At 41.6% G+C, this 16,402-nt stretch overlaps 2 protein-coding genes across 10 annotated transcripts in view; one reads left to right on the top strand and one right to left on the bottom strand.

The window, feature by feature from the left end:
* The window catches only part of CEP95 (centrosomal protein 95), a 29,499-nt gene extending 23,414 nt beyond the window's left edge, over window positions 1-6,085 (top strand). For 4 of the 7 annotated variants that reach the window (XM_038372129.2, XM_038372123.2, XM_038372122.2 and 1 more), the window contains exons 18-23: window positions 368-442; window positions 980-1,132; window positions 3,047-3,193; window positions 3,301-3,372; window positions 3,669-3,841; window positions 4,693-5,601. In XM_038372129.2, the coding sequence (XP_038228057.1) occupies window positions 368-442; window positions 980-1,132; window positions 3,047-3,193; window positions 3,301-3,372; window positions 3,669-3,841; window positions 4,693-4,768 (696 nt within the window). In that variant the 3' untranslated portion in view covers window positions 4,769-5,601. Of the gene's footprint in view, window positions 1-367; window positions 443-979; window positions 1,133-3,046; window positions 3,194-3,300; window positions 3,373-3,668 lie in introns of all 7 variants that reach the window. The other 3 variants (XM_038372131.2, XM_038372127.2, XM_038372126.2) reach the window with 1 other exon arrangement.
* A 748-nt stretch (window positions 6,086-6,833) lies between these two features.
* The window catches only part of SMURF2 (SMAD specific E3 ubiquitin protein ligase 2), a 99,749-nt gene continuing 90,180 nt past the window's right edge, over window positions 6,834-16,402 (bottom strand). For all 3 annotated transcript variants that reach the window (XM_038372132.2, XM_038372133.2, XM_038372136.2), the window contains 2 exons: window positions 11,185-11,260; window positions 6,834-10,818 (listed from right to left, as the gene is read on the bottom strand). In XM_038372132.2, the coding sequence (XP_038228060.1) occupies window positions 10,719-10,818; window positions 11,185-11,260 (176 nt within the window). In that variant the 3' untranslated portion in view covers window positions 6,834-10,718. The remainder of the gene's footprint in view (window positions 10,819-11,184; window positions 11,261-16,402) is intronic.

Below are 16,402 nucleotides of genomic sequence, written 5' to 3'. Positions count from 1 at the left end.
GGACTGAATCAGGACACCTGAGTCAGGTTCCTGATCTTAGCCACTCACTTGAATTTAACCTTCTATACTACTTTCTCTACAATAAAGATGGGAATACTTTTTTCACCTTTGTAAAGCACTTTGAATTTCTCTAAGTGCTATTATATACAAACCCTGTAGTTTAAAAGCTAGTCTTGGCATGCAGAATTTGCTAACTCATTGAATGGTTAATTCACCAGTGCTAAATGAATCTTTCCCCTTTTTTTTTTTTCTGTTAACTACTTGGGGCAGAGTACACTGAAGTATTGCTCCTTTGTTAAAAGTCCCATCACTGAGTGCCTGTCCTGCAGAATGTATTAAAGCAATTACCTGTCATCTTTATCTCAAGGTGGAAGAAGCACTGAAGAAGCATGACCTCCTTGTTGACATCATAAAGAAAGATCAAGACCATAACAAGAGACTGGTATGTTGCTCTAAAGAGGATGCGCACAGCATATGATGGTTTCATGGTGATAGAGCCAAAATGATCCTACAGTTGTTGGTCCACGGAAGCTGCTCCCTATTGCCTCCTGAGCAGCTATGGTATTGAAGACTTTACCTAGTCTGTTTGCTGTATGTGGCCACTGAGATCTTAGAATGACAGTGGGGTTGCTAAACATGCTGATGATTTACTATTTAAAGAAGCAGCTTGGTGCTTTAACAATGAACAAATCCTGAGAATATGGGAGACTGAGAAGAACAAACCTCAGTCTCTCCATGAGTGAGTTCAATCCTTGAAACACTAGTTTACCATAAGTGCTGATTCCTTAATTATACAGCACTGTGGATGGCACCATACTACAGTGGTCTAATCCTAAATGTAGTGCAAGGTAGTAGAGTGGGGAGAATTTCCTTAATATTGATTTATTTATTTAGTAAAGCTTGCCATAAAACCCTGCCCTGACTCTTCCTCTCCAGGAAGCGCTGGTGGTCTGATACCTATTGATCTTTCTTTATTTAGCAAGAGTTTAAGCAACGCATATATCGGCAGAAGTTTGCTCAGAATAAAATGAGAGAGAAACGTCAGCAAATTGCTCAAGCCAAGAAGTACTATGAGGATTACCGTGTTCAGCTGCGTGCCAAAATGATGCGGGCTAGGACACGGGAAGAAAGGGTATGTGAGGGTGCTTTTTTCAAGTATGGTATTTTTGTTCTCCTAGGGGAAAGACTCCAATATTGAGTGATCATTTTTCCCCTTTACTATGTAGTGTGGAGTTAAACTTCTGAGAAATCGAAGTATTGGTACAAAAAATTAGAGGCCAAATAAACTAAATAGCACAGGCTTTGGAACTCCTAGCTCCTGCCTTCTAACTCTGGCTCTGATAGTTTTCTGGCATCCTTGACCATGTAGAAATTTAGAAGCTCTTCGCTCTACTCTTCTTAAAAGAAGGCAGGTGCAGGACTATACCTGCTGGTCAGCCAGGTCCTAGATGAAATGATTCTCTGTTCTGCCACACATAGTAGAGCAGCCACCTCACACCTACACAAAAGCTGGAGATAACTTTCATGGTCAGGCAACAAAGGAAGCTACTAGGCTTAGCCAAGGTTGAAAAGGAGGGTCCAGCATAGTAAAGGGTGGACAGCAGAGAGAACTACCTGGGGAAAAAGTTCTCATCACAATGAGATCATAAAGCTGAGTTTAGAGGATGTTTCTATTAGTATCAAAAGTAAGGCCACCAATGTTCCCTCTAATTTTTTCCATCCATGTGCGGAATGAATTTTGTTGTGCACCAATATCGAGGTGAAGTGCATCACCAGGAGAAACAAAACTAGATAGAATATGTATTTTTTAAAAGTTACCATAGGGATAATTACTCCAGCCAGGACAGGTTAGGCATTTTAGAACTCACTACTCATAGAATTAAATTTAAGCATAAGAGAAATAAAAATTATGAAATGCATAGACCAGTTAAACAGCACTTTGAAAGAATAAAATTGCAGAGAATATATGTGCATTGCAGGAAGTAACAATAATACTACAAGTATGTGTTGGGAGGTGAGTGAAAGACATATTGTGTGTGTGTGTGTGTGTGTGTGTGTGTGAGAGAGAGAGAAAGATACACACTGCCCCTTTAAGTAGATTGACACTCACCAGTCTGAAGCCTGTTTTGTTCAGACACAGCAGCAGTGGTCAGGAAGCTCCATCTGAGGTCCCACTCCTAAGCCCTGTTGTGTCCTCCCCACCGCCTGCTCTGCAGAGATGGGGTACAGGGGTATGAGGGGAAGGGGATACCCTGACATCAGCCCCTCACCCCCCCCCCCCGGCTCTGCACAGCAAGCAGGAGGCTCCCAGGAGCACCTGGCCGGGGCTCCAAGGCAGGAGCAGTGTGGCAGCGGCACCCGAAGTGCACAGCACTTCATAGCCTGCTGGGTGGCCATGCAGCTTAGAGGGAACTTCAAAGGCCACCTAAACTTTCCTTTTGAAAAATGACACTACCTCACTCAACCAATTAGATCTTGTTTTAAGTTAAAACCCACTTCATTTATCTCATTTACTATTGTACATTCAACAGCTATGGGAGAGCAAGCTGAATTCTATTCCTACTCATGCATCAACTCATTGCAATGGTGGGGGCAAATGCTGCTGTCAGTTATACCTTTAACCATGATGAACACAGTAATGTTGAGGTTCAATAGATGCTGCCCTCTGATTAGTGGTGATTTGAGGAGAGAACTGTGCCTCAAGTTGCAGTGAGAAGTGAGACCATCTTTGTCTGTGTAAACAGCAAACTTTATATGCAATTGAGACAAACATAGAACCTCCCCATGCAATATAGTTCTGTTTAGAATAGAGCTTCCCCTCCAATGTTTAGAGGACTTTTAGAAGGGCCTGTAGGGGAGGTGGAACACTAGCTAAAGTAGAATCTAGGAGGTTCTTGTAACTTCAAAGGTCACTTCCTAAAGTTCTGTGGCTTATGTGCAAGCTGGGGCTACGCTATACATAACCCCATGGGGTAGACGTAACCTACACCAGCAGAAGGGGTTTTTCCCTTTGGTTATACATTTTAAAAACCTTAATTGTTGGCAGATATTTAAGAATCTATTTGAAGAAGGTTTAGAAATTCAGAAGCAAAGGCTGCAGGAGCTGAGAACCTATAGTAAAGAAAAGCGTGCTGAGCAAAGAAGAGTACACCAGAATGAACTGGAGTCCATGGAGAACTACTACAAGGATCAGGTAGGCTGATTTGACTGCATCCAAGACTATCAATCCAGTTTTCAATCTTTAAATTGGTAAATAACCTTTCATATCTTAATGAGTTCTAATTCAATGTTTTTACTCAGTTTTCAATGCTGGCAGAAGCTGTATCACAAGAACGTCAAGAAATCCAAGCCAGAGAGAGAGCACAAGTAAAAGTAGGTGCATTTAACTTTCAGTACAGACATGCCAAATGCATGGAAAAAACATAGAAATTGGGCTTCTTGGCTAGCAGTGTGTGTGTGTGTTTATCAGCTTGTGGCAAGAGTCGGGTGCACAGCAGGACCACCACAGTCCCAGACTGGATGCTGGGGGGATCTAGTCAGTGTTGGAGTTCTTGGGGATTGGCTTAAGTCAGGTGCTTATTTACTGTGTGAAAGTTGGCAACTGTGTCCCAGTATGCAAGTGATTTCTTGTTCCAAGTGGTTTTGGTTAATCTAATATTCTTTTTAAGACACTGCACAAAACAAAAAGGGAGTTAAGATCAAAGATGGAAAAGGATATACAGCAGCTGCAGAGTATGATAACTCAAAATGATGATGACTCCTTCTTCCAAGAGCTGGAAGCAGAACGACTGAAATCCAGACTTCAAATGGCTTCTTTTCAATATAGCAAAAACTATTTCTTGTAAGACATACTATTAAATATCAATGCAGATTTTGTCTGGCTAAGATATTGTTAGGGGTATGTTGGGGAATTGCCACAACCAGAAGGTGGTGGCTGGTTGTTCTGTAAAATGTTGTCTGTTGGGTTTGCATTGTGAAAGGCATAGTGTTAGATGTGTCAGTAACTAGGACTTGAGTATTTTTAACATACCTTTTTAATAAAGTTAAACTAATTAGATTGTTTAAACTTGATAAAGGAGAATCAGACTCTTTCAAGCTACCATTCAGCCTTCAGGTCAAAGTTTTTAACCCAAGTTTTGCTGAAGAACATAATATCCTAAAGGGCTGAATATGAAAATTCCTCCAGATCAGTGCTACATTAGGTATTTCAGGCTGAATCAATGCCTTCTGAAAACTTGACTGCAAAATATGATACTAATGTGGTGGCAGCTCTTAAAAACAAAGCACCACTTGCTCAAATTCCTTGAGACAGCAGGTCAGAATAAGGGTTTCACCCAATCTTTGACATACAAATCAATTATTTCATGTACCCCTGTAAGGGGTGGGGTGAGGTAGGGAGGAGAAGCACTTCACCACACTGTACACAGCATTACAACAGTGCTTATAGGATACATTTACATATGATTTAGCCTGGAATAAAGTATTATGACTCTTAATAGCTAGTACTAAATGAGATTGAGGACATAAGTACTCTAAACAATCTTGTTATCTTATTCTTAAAATAGTTCTTAATCACTCACACTTCAAAATGTAGAACAACACTTTTTGCTAAATATAACTGGTAGAAGAACTTGCAGGCTCTTAATTACTTCCTAGAGAGCATAAGTGTATCTTTACATTTCAATTTTACAGGGGTTCTCTGTGCAACTTATTGCAGCAATCTACTGCTAGTATTCCAGTTATAGGTGGTACTTATTCCCCACCATAAAGGTAGGTTATATCTACAATGGTCAAACCAGGTTAGTATTTGCACTAGGCTGAGGTAGACTATAAACAAGCTGCTTTTGAGAGCACATGGTTTACTTCACTGAGCTACTTGGAAAGACACTGTCCTAGTAACATAATGCAAGCATTTAGACCTAAAACCACCTTAACATCTTGTTACACTAACAGTCTATTTGAGAACAGGTAAGGTAAGCAGTAGGTTTGACACTAGTGGGGAAAAGAAAGATGTAATACTTGCATTTACCATTCTTACTGCAAAACCTATTCAGCTATCATGTTGAGGTAAGAGAACTAGTCTGCCACCACATTTAAGGCAAAGACCCTAAAGTTCACTGTGAATTTAATATCCTACCGCTTATACTGGTCTTCTGTAAAGCTGTTATTCACCTCTGCTACTGAGATACATGTGCTAGTAGGTTAGGTGAAGGAATAAGCCATAAGTGTACAGGTTCTAGTTGGAGCTCTGCTACCAACAGTGTTATAGCCTTACAGACAAAGTAACTAGGGATGTGAATGTACTTGAAAAATAACTGACATATTAAAGCACAGTGCTAAGGCTCTTGCTGTTCAACAAAACTAGAAGTTTTAGATCCATGCCCTAGAATATACTCTTTTCACTAAACAGGACCCAAAGCAGAATTTTCAGTAAAAGGCCTTGCCTTAAGTTGGTTTTCCCTATGTGATTAACTGCTCAAACAGAGGTGGGCAAATTACAGCCCACAGGGTGATCCCGCCCCTCCCCTGCAGCTGCATAACTTGTGCCCACCCACCTCCCAGGCTTTCCAATAACCCAGTCCTGGTGCTCTGAGCAGCATGGTAAGGGGTTGGGGTTGGATAAGGGGCAGCAGGTCCCAGGGGGCAGTTGGATGGGATAGGCAGGGGAGTCCTAGGGGGCCTGGAGGCAGGGCTGTGGATAGGGGGGTTGGGGGTAGGATCCCAAGAGGGGGCAGTTGGAGCAAAAAGTGGGAGCGGGGACCAGGCTGGTTGGGGAGGCACAGCCCTCCATACTGTTTTGCAACCTCAATGTGGCCCTCTGACCAAAAAGTTTCTAGCACAGGGGTAGGCAAACAGAAATCTTTGGGATTTGCATGTATAGGACTCTGGTACCTCTCACTCAACATTTTGGGCCTGGCTTTACAAGAGAAATAGAACTACTCAGGTGCAAGAGCATTCATGAGATTTAGTCTCATGAAGGGGGGGAAAAAGTTCACACTATATTTGGTGGGAGAAAGAAGAGAATTGCACCTTAACTGAAGCTTCTGCCAGCTTAAATAGTTTTTCTGGTGGCTGTAGCCCTGTTTAAAAAAAAAAAATTCACAAAATCACTTCCAAACAGCTAACACACTCAAGAGACCAATACCCTGCCACCAAGGGTATAACTTAACGAGTTGGAATGAAGACAAAGTATTGATTGATTTGTTTCACATTTATATTTTCCTGCTGGCTTTAGCTAATCTGAACAGAACTCCTTGCAGGAAAATGTTACCCCTTCACTGATCAAGAGAGGTAAATTTCCCTTTAAGATATGTTGATATTCAAGTTGCTATTATTAAAAGCCACAGAGAGAGCTGGGAGAGTAAGTACAATGGAACCTCAGAGTTATGAATTTACTAATCAACCATACACACCTTATCTGAAACCAGAAATGCGCAGCAGCAGATATGGAAATAAAAATAACACAGCAAGTACAGTACTGTGTTAAACTACTAAAAAAAAGGAAAAGCACCATTTTTCTTCTGCATACGAAAGTTCCAAAACTGTATTAAGTCAATGTTCAGTTGTAAATTTTGAAAGAACCACCATAATGTTTTGTTCAGAGTTATGAACAACCTCCATACTTTGAGGTATTTTCTACTGTATAAAGAAAAACTGGCTACAGTATCCATTCCTGAATGCTGTTTTAAGGCCTTGTATATGCAAGTACATGTAGGAAGGCATCAGTTTCATACCCTGTAAAATATACTCTCCACTATTGGAACCTACTCCCTGAACACCTCTAAAGTTACAAATGTAAGTCAAAGTAAAGCTTTAATTAAAAACTTTAAACGTTTTTAAACCATTGATGCTGTGACAGTGCAAACAGCATACAATTTATTGCTCAACTTCTGCATGGGTACATTAAGTTTTTAAAAACCATTTTATACAGATGTTTTGTTAAAGCTTATGTAACGGATGGCAATACAATGAATATCAATGCTAAAAACACTCTGTAATAAATATAATAGAAATGAGAAAATAAAATTCAGTTTGTGGAGGGGAAATTATACTTGAGTCTAAACTAATTACAGCTACAGACAAAGCTTGGGATGTGGTAGAGTTAAAAACCTACTATATAGTGTTAAATACAACAAATGGCACCTGTTAACTATATGGTGCAGTTTAAAATCTGAAGCAATGTGAGCATGCTACATTAAGCTGTATGATGCATACTTATGATATAGAAGCAAAGCTTTTACTTCCATCAGTGCAGCCAGTTTAAACGCACCAGAAGTTTCATTCAGATGTAGTGTTGTAGAACAAAAATACAAAAGGAAAACTTGTGTGCTCTGGACTCTAGCATAACAAAAAATGGTAAAAATAAATCAATTTAGGGAAGCTGAACCTATGTGCAAAAAAAATTAGAATACATACTGTACAAAGCACCATTACAAAACTCTTTACAGCGAGAAATTAAATCCTCTGAACTCAACTACATGCTGTATATTTGAAATCTACAAAATAGTCACTGTTCATAATTAAACATTCATAATGAAAAGCAACAGCATGAAACATGATGCAGCATTTCTCTAAATCAACTTTATGCAACTAAAGAATGGATAAAGTAAAACTCAGTAAGGACAAGCTGAAATAAATATTCACATTAATCATGGGGTGAAAGTCCAAGATTCAATGCAACATAGGGCTTAGCACCTGTTTGAGGGAAAAAGGCTGACATGATTTTGGAACTAAACTTTTATGGGTCAATACTTCTGCAAAATGTATCAGAAAACTTCTGGCCAGTTGGGGTGCTTTATTTAAAGCTCTTAGTTGTTATGAAGGTAAAAAGGCACTCCAGATACTTGATATATTCCTCATAACTGGTCAAATATGTAGAAATATTGTCTATTCATGTCCATAATTTAAAAAGTTAGATTTTACAACATGAAACTGGTGGTACTAGAAGGATTATCAACACCAAAATGCCTAGCAGAAAAGCAGTGCACCTAAAGCTGCTGTGAAACTTCAAACATTGGGTTAGGGTTTTTTTTGGTTGTGTGCGCAAATTCCAATAAACCGTTACATTGGACTCAACATCTCAAACTTACAGGAGGTTAGGATAGGGGCCAGCTATAGCTGTGTGTTCTGGCTGTTTAGTGCAGGGAGTAGACTGCAGTGGGGAGGGAGATGCATACCTGAAGCAGCAGAGGGATCAGCAGAGGCTGGATGCCATCAAGAGACCTTGTACAGTGGCAGCTCAGAAGAAGCACTGAGCTGCAGCAGTCAAATCTGGGGATACAGTGTTTGTGCTCGCTATCCCCAGGCTGGGTCCTCTAGTGTAACAGATCTGCATTGCCCCTCCCCAAGGAGTAACTTGGATGAGGCCTTGTTCTGTTCATACACCACAGGGAAGAGCTGCTTGAAGGATCAGGGGAGTCGCATGGGATGAGACTCATCTGTGGAAAAAATCCCAGCCTTGGGCAGGAACAGAACAGAAACAGCCATCTCCCCCAGAGAGTGGTGCTGTCAATAGATCATTTCTTTTGGATGAAGAATGTAGTGAGGCCATCCCAGCAGGCTTGCACACCAAGGCCTTGCAAGTCACTAATGAAGTTTCCAGCCTGTGAAGTGACAAAAGAATCCTGTCTCTAGAGAACAATCCATCTCACAACCCTCTGAATTTGGGAAGGTCTCTTAGAGACAGTGTTATCACTCAACTTGAATGAGGTCAGCACAGAGCTGCAAGCCCTCCAAATGAGGAAAAAGGTCTGGCAGACTGCAAGCCCAACTGCCAAAGTTGATCTCTTGGCTGCTTCAGGTGTGCATCAACAAGCAACTAACCTCTCCACTATGCATGAGCCCAGATTGATATGTTTTGCTAGATGCTGCTTGTTCTAGCAATCATACTATTGAAGAATATAAGTGAAAATGTGGATTTGGGTTACCAATGATGGTATGATCTCATTATGACTGCTCTCAAATAGACATACTATTAGGCTATTACCAGTCATTCTAATGAATACAGTCCATTATTAGCTTACATGCTGTAGCAGTCAGATTTGGCAGAATGAATTTATATGTTGACATTCACAAACTACATAGAATAGACAAGACAAAAAAAATCACTAGTTCATTATATAACTTATGCTGCGAAAGGAAATAGTTGTTTACATCCCATTGTTTTAGTAAGTTCAAGACTCGTTTCTCATCAATGTAAAAATAGTGCAGATTTCTGATTATTATGATCCAAGCTTTAAAAAAACACCCCAACACTGATTAGAAAAATTTGAAATTCCCTCCAAAATGTTGCTGCCCTCATTACTGTGCGAGGGGGCAGGCAAAATGCCAGTTGTATATTACAGATCATGCAGAAGAACGCTGCTATAAAAAATGTGCAGTGAGTAGCCTAACTTCTCCATACCCCAAAAAGACAGCATGCTGACCTCACAGTAGGATGCTCATTTGAACAGCCCAGGATTCCCTCCATTGGTAGTGCATTATGTTCCCATTTGAACTGATCATCCCACATTTTAACTCTTACGTATATTTACTCTCATCCCTACAACCAGTGACAACGTTGTGCTTTAACCACCTCATTTTCAAAGCACATCACATCATGCGTGTTTGTTAATAGAAGAGCTTTTGCAATTTGAGTGAGTTAGTTTTCCTTCGCTGTAAAACCCACATGACATGAGCAGCCAAACAAAGATTAAATGTGGTTTACCTGATAAGTCTTTAAGCATCAACAAGTACAGAATGTGAATTGGCTGCATTTCAACATAAAAAGCTTTGGTTGATCAGATAGAGACAGTGGGTTCTGAAACATGAACTGATGACCAGGCAGAAGGCTGTCAACACGACCTCATCAGCATGCTTTAAGAATTTTTTTTAAAATGTAGCATTTGTTTTAAATTGAAAGCAAACCAAAAATACTCGACAATATCAACTTGTTACAAAAATGCTCGTTTAAAAAAATCAAAATGAGTAATGCTCTTTAAAAAAAGGACTATTCCACATTTAACACAAAGTACTGTACCAAATGCAGTATTTCACTCAGATTAGGAATCTGACAATTGATAGAAACAGGACCCAGAACTTCATGTCTGTAATTCATGCTTGAAAAATATAAAAAGCCCAATTCTGGGTAACGTTTAAGTTGAACATATAATGCAGAATATAATATTTCACTATAAGAAAATGCAGTTAACATGTAAGTGGCTGTAATTAAAAAGGTTAATGATTCTTTTAGCCAATTTTATGCAAAGTTAGAATAATCCAAAGAATTTTTTTTTTTTTTTTAAAAATAGCAGGTATAGACGCTGTTCAGTATATTTACTTGGGCTGAAACGTGATTTGTACCGACTGCTGAAGTTGCGTCTTCTTGTCTGTGAGAATAGAAATCAGGTAGGCAAATAGAACAAATTACCTTTTACAAAAATAGTAGTAGTCTTTAAGTGTAGAATACTGCTTAACTGTCAAAATGTAGTAAAAGTCAGCATTCTGTATGGTCAAGATATTAGTTTTTAATAGCAGCTGAATGGTTCTGTGGCAATAGCCACAGGACCTATTTTCTTGAAGAAAATTTTTTTTTCCAAAATTGTCCTTTCCCTCACAGTGTTCTTGAGTAAAAGAGGAAAAGCATTCCTGTATTTCAAGCATTTCTTGAGTCTTGGCTGAGGGGAGGGCTTTCTGGCTGACAGGAGTATAAATAGAGTCTCAGGTAAGTCTGCAAAGGGTCATTCTACAGCAAACCCACATGTTTCTTCAATGGCGGTTAGCAGCTTCTCATACAACTTGTCATAGCTTTCATAGGGAGGAATGTCTATTCGATTAAAGCTGTTAACAAAAAACAAAAGCTCTTTAGAACAAGTTTCAACTCTATCGAGAAATCCAAGATGGACACAGTTCTGTTGCACTACAACTGCATTTAACATTCTTGAAACACTTTGGTGATAAGATTGCAACTTCTTGTGTTATATCACTAAATTACATTACGATGGCCAACACAACGACATCGATATAAACAAAACCAGACTATTCCCTATTGCTATAATACATGTAATTCTTTACCAAGTAGAAAAATTATCAGGAGAGGAGAAATAAATGACAGTTGATAATCTAGATGTGCTGTATCAGTGGACGTGTCCATTTACCAAAACGCCAATATTTCCATGGAGGAGTGAAAACGTAACATGGTCTTACCAGGTATGAGCTTTCGGCAAGTTATTAGTGCTGGCATCAATCTGGTGTATTGTAAATAGCCTGGGCCCCGCAGCACCTGCAAATCCAGTAAAGATGAATTCTCTAGCACAACAACAGGCTTTAATCCCCAAACTACTATCCTGAAACTGTTAAGAAGGCAGAGTGAGAAGTAAATAAGTAGGGGAGACAGATGAGCCATGTACTAAGGAAATGAAAACAGTATAATATTGTGGCAGGGAGGGAGAGAGTTGTCTCTCCACATTACCCATTCAGACAGAACTTTGGTTTTCTTCACACATGCACAACACTAAGACTGTTTAAGCCAGTGAAAGATACACAAAAACTAGCAGTACAAGTGTAAATCTGTGTTGCACTAAAGTAATACAGTACAGCCTGATCCACACACAGTTTTTATACAGGTATCACTATTTCAGGTAGGGGGTGTGATTTTTTTTAAAACACATACAACTCATAGCGGGGTCGCATTCATACCACTATAGCTGATTTCTCCTCATACCAAAATAATCTACATTGGTGTAAGCATATTTATACCTGTATAAATAGCATCCACATCAGAGTCACATTTACAGGGATATGATTTGTGACCAAGACAGCTGTGATTGCAACAGCCCCTAGCATAGTATATTAGCAAAAGCACAAATTATTACCTTACAGTAACTGGAGTTCTTAGAGATGTTTTGTCCCATGAATATTCCATCATAGGATCAAGTATCAGAGGGGTAACCGTGTTAGTCTGTATCCACAAAAACAATGAGGAGTCCGGTGGCACCTTAAAGACTAACAGATTTATTTGGGCATAAGCTTTTGTGGGTAAAAAAAAACCACTTTATCTGAAGTGGGGGGTTTTACCCACGAAAACTATGCCCAAATAAATCTGTTAGTCTTTAAGGTGCCACTGGACTCCTCCTGGTTTCCATCATAGGGTGTGCATGCACCTGTGCACTCTTGATCAGTAATTTTAGTTAGCAGTGCCTGTGGGTCCATGCCTACACTCTATACATCCTTGTGATCTGGTGTGAGAGTATAGGGGGAGGGTGGACCTGCCACTGCTCCAGTTCCTTTTCAGACTGGAAGCACAGGAAGACTCCACAGCAGAAAAGAAGAAAGGCAGGAGGTGGAGCACCCATAGGGACAACACATCTCAACTTCCAGTTACAGTACAGGTAAGTAACCTCTTCTTTGAGTTATTGTCCCTATGGCTGCTCCACAGTAGGAGACTCCCATGCAGTGTCTTGACATGGAGGCAGATCTCAGCACAGCTCTGAAGAGAGTGCTGCTCTAGGTTGACTCTGACCTGGAAGTACATTGGCTGTGCCCAGAGAACATGTGAACACAAGACCAGGTTGCTGCTCTGCAGTTGTCCATGATGGGTATGTCTTTAAGACAGGCTATAAAGATGGACCGGGCCTGTTGGAATGAGCAGTCCGTCTAGGAGGAGGATGTACTCTTGCAGCTTTGTAACAAACTAGAAGGCAACAGAAACCCACTTACATAGTCTGAGCGGAAATTGGCTGTCCATTCTCTTGGCAAAGGAGATCAAGAGCTGAAGGGAAAACCCTGCAATGTCTTGTTCTGCCTAGGTAAGAGGCAATGGCCCCTCTTACATCCAAGGTATGGAGGCTAGCTTCCTCTCTCACGGAATGAGGCTTGCGGTAAAACACTGGTAGTCAGATGTCCTAAGTGACATGGAATTCTGAGGAGACCTTAGGTAGGAAATGAGGATGGGGGCGAAAGGTCACCTTGTCATGGCAAATGTAAGTAGAGAGGGTCAGCCATGAGTGCTCTTAACTCCCCTAGCTGTCTGGCCAAAAAGTTATGGCTACTAGGAACAAAGTCCTGAAGACAGCTGGGCTCATTAAAGCATTGAGAAGCAGATTAAGGTCCCATGATGGTGAAGACTCCTTAACATGATGAAACAGATAAAACAAACCTTTATGGAATGTGGCTGAGATAGAAACAGAAAATCCTTTGACTGGTGGATGAATGACTCTAATAGCAGCCAGGTAACCCGTCATGGAGTTCAGTGATAACCTTGTATGTTTAAATTCAGCAGGTAACCAAGTATGACTGTGAGGAGAGATTCATATGGATCGATGGGTACGCTAGACTTGGAAGTGCCTCCACTTTTGCAGATAGATTTTCCTTGTACTTGGTTTCCTACTGCTCAGGAGTATGAACTGAACTTCGGGAGAGCAGCCCAATTCTATGCCTGAGAACTATCGAGGTGCAGAGATAAACTGGGGTGCATTGTGGTGCCCAAGTCCAATGTCAGGAGATCTCCAAGAGGAAGGCAAAGAGACATTCATACAGAGATGAAGCAGCTCTGGGAATCACACTTGTCTTGACCAGGATGGTACTATCAAGATAGAAGAACAAGCTGTAGCTTTCCGCTTTCTCCAAGTGCCTTGTTTCAATGGTGCTGGAGGGCAGGTATACAAGAGACTATGGGCAGGCCTTCACTACCCGCTGGATCGGCGGGTAGTGATCCATCTATCGGGGAACAATTTACTGCATCTTGTCTAGACACGATGAATTGATCCCCAAACGCGCTCCCCGTCAACTCTGGAACTCCAGCTTGCGAGAGGCAGAAGTGGAGTCGACGGGGGAGCAGCAGTGGTCGACTTGCCGCTGTCCTCACAGCCAGGTAAGTTGACCTAAGATACGCAACTTCAGCTACGCAAATAGCGTAGCAGTAGATCAGTGTATCTTAGGTCGACACCCCACGCCCCCCCCCAGTGTAGACCAGGGCTATGAGGCTAAGGGAAGAATAGGGAGTTCCCTATGGAGTTGTGACTGTACCCCCTCCTCCCCACTCCACGAGCAGAATTGTTGGCATTTTGCACTGGACGGTGTTGGAGAGATCCACCTCTGGAAGGCCCCAGGACTGGCAAATAAGCTGAAAGACCAAGTAGCTGAGTCCCCTCTGATGGTTTTGAAAGTGTCTGCTCAGAGAATTTGCAACAGTGTTTTGCAGGCCTGGAAGGTAGACTGTTGAGTTGTCTATGCAGTGGGATATGCACTAGTTCTGCAGTCTTAGTGATTCTGTGCATAAGGATTAGAATCTTGCTCCCCCTTGACAATTTATGTAGTATATTCCCACTCTATTGTCCAGCATTACCCTGAGTTGTCCTCCTGATTGCAAAGAATGTATTGGCATGCGAAGCGAACTACACAGAGATTCTTCTTGAGGAGTCCATTTACCCTGGGCTGTGGTGCCTTGGAGATGGGCAACCCAACCCAGCAGGGAGGCATATGTAGTGATGACCCTTGATGGGTGCAGCCATGAAAATGGAACTCCCACACTAACTGTGAAAGGATCCTTTTACCAGTTGGAGTCAAGAACGCTGTGGTACGATCATTCGCTTGGAAAGACTGTTTGTTGGAGGTTTTAACAGTCCTGAAGCAATCAAAAGGAGTAGTCTTGCATAGGATGTCACAAACATCTGATGTGTGGCTTAAGAACTGCAGGCAAGCACTTGCTATGGATTGGGGGATCTACTGTAGCATAGAAATAAGGAAGGCCATTGGAGTTAACCTGTACCTAGGTAAGTAGGTTGAGGAGTGCAGAGGGGCTCCACTGAAGTCTACGCTCTTTATCAGCACTAGAGTAGACTTTACCAACTTTAGACAAAGGCCCAGGGAGGTGAAATGAGACATGGGCCTTGTTGGTCATTGGCTGGACCTTGAGGAAGGAGCAACCCTTGAGCCAATTGTCCAGATAGGGAAAAACAGTTATTCCCCAATGATGCAGGTGAGCTGTGACATAGTGGACCTTTGTACAGATTTTTTTTAAAGCATCTGAAAGGCTGAAGGGGAGGACAAGATACTAGTAATTCTCTGTGCTGATGACTAACTGTAGGAAGTGTCTGAGACTGGTGCATAGCTATATGAAAGCTATATGAAAGTATGCATCATGGAGGATGCGTGTGACAAACCAGTCCCTGGGATCTAAAGGATGGAATTATCATTGCTAGAGTCGTCATTCTGAAATGCTGCAAAAGGATAAAGGTATTCAGAGTCCTGAGGTCTTGGAAGAGCTTCCATCCTCTTTCCTTTTGGGAACCAGGAAGTACCTGAATTAGAATCCTCTTCCTATGAATTCAGGGTAACTGTCTCAATCACCCCTAAGAGCAAAAAAGATTGAAACCACCTGTAGATGGATCTGTCTGATGCGATGAGCTCCCAGGCAGGTTGAAAAGAGATGGCCCCCAAAAGCTGAGTGTAAAGTAGTTTCATGCAACATGAGATTCAGAGAAGGAGGCAGTTCATGACCAAGCTGTCAAAATGGCTTTTTGGAAGATGATGCAGACTGGGAGGTCACCATCAAGGAGGGCCTCTTCTCTTTCTGGAGAGTTCTGCAGATCTTGTATAGGTCTGATTTTGAAAAAGTCAAGAATGCTAAGCAATCAGATTTGGTAAGTCATCTCTTTGTGGAAGGCGTATATTCAGAGGATTCAGAGAAGGAGATCAAAGAAGCAGCAAACATTCATGTCATCCAGGACAGGACCATCCTCTTCCTTTCCTTATGCAACACCAGTGAGCTTTCTGGAGGGTACCCTATAAAACTGGTCACTCTACAGAGTCCATGTGTTCCAAAAAGTCCACTGCAGTGGTGAATAAGCAAAGTAAGAGGATGATCCTGCCAGGGCTGACATGAATGTCTGCTGTTTCCGTGATCTCCTCCTTGGGAAGTATCTCCAGAGGGGGGTTAGAATGGCAAGAATAGTAGAATCCTAGACTGAAACCTCTGAATCTGAGGAGGTATCCTCTCCTGTCTCCAATAGAGAGTCCCAAGCATAGGTATGGTGGGGCTAGATAGTTACTGCGGGTTCATAGGGGCTGGTACCAGAGGTCAAGATTGTGTGCTGGGATCCAGGATAACAGAAGGAAGCTCTGGTTGTGAATGGTACCAGGGAGGGATCTTTCTGGGTATTCCTTAGGAGGGGAGACCCTGGCTTTTCTGTAACTAAGAAGCCTTCATGGAAGAGAAAACTGGACAATGCTCAATAGGAACCTGAGATGGTACCTGGGACTGCACGAAAGTATGGTCCATGCACTCCAAGTGTACACTACAGAGGTAAAGTCCGTGTATTCTTTGTGGTTGTGTCCAGAGGAGGGCAGTACAAAGCATAGTTGAACAAGACTTCTTAAGAACGCCTGTTCCTGGAGAAGTCATTGTGTCTGGAGGTCTCCAGTT

Source organism: Dermochelys coriacea, chromosome 14 (genome assembly GCF_009764565.3).
Source record: "Dermochelys coriacea isolate rDerCor1 chromosome 14, rDerCor1.pri.v4, whole genome shotgun sequence".
NCBI lineage: Eukaryota > Metazoa > Chordata > Testudines > Dermochelyidae > Dermochelys > Dermochelys coriacea.
Note: the sequence above shows the minus strand (reverse complement) of the source record. Positions and strands in the feature narration are given on the sequence as shown.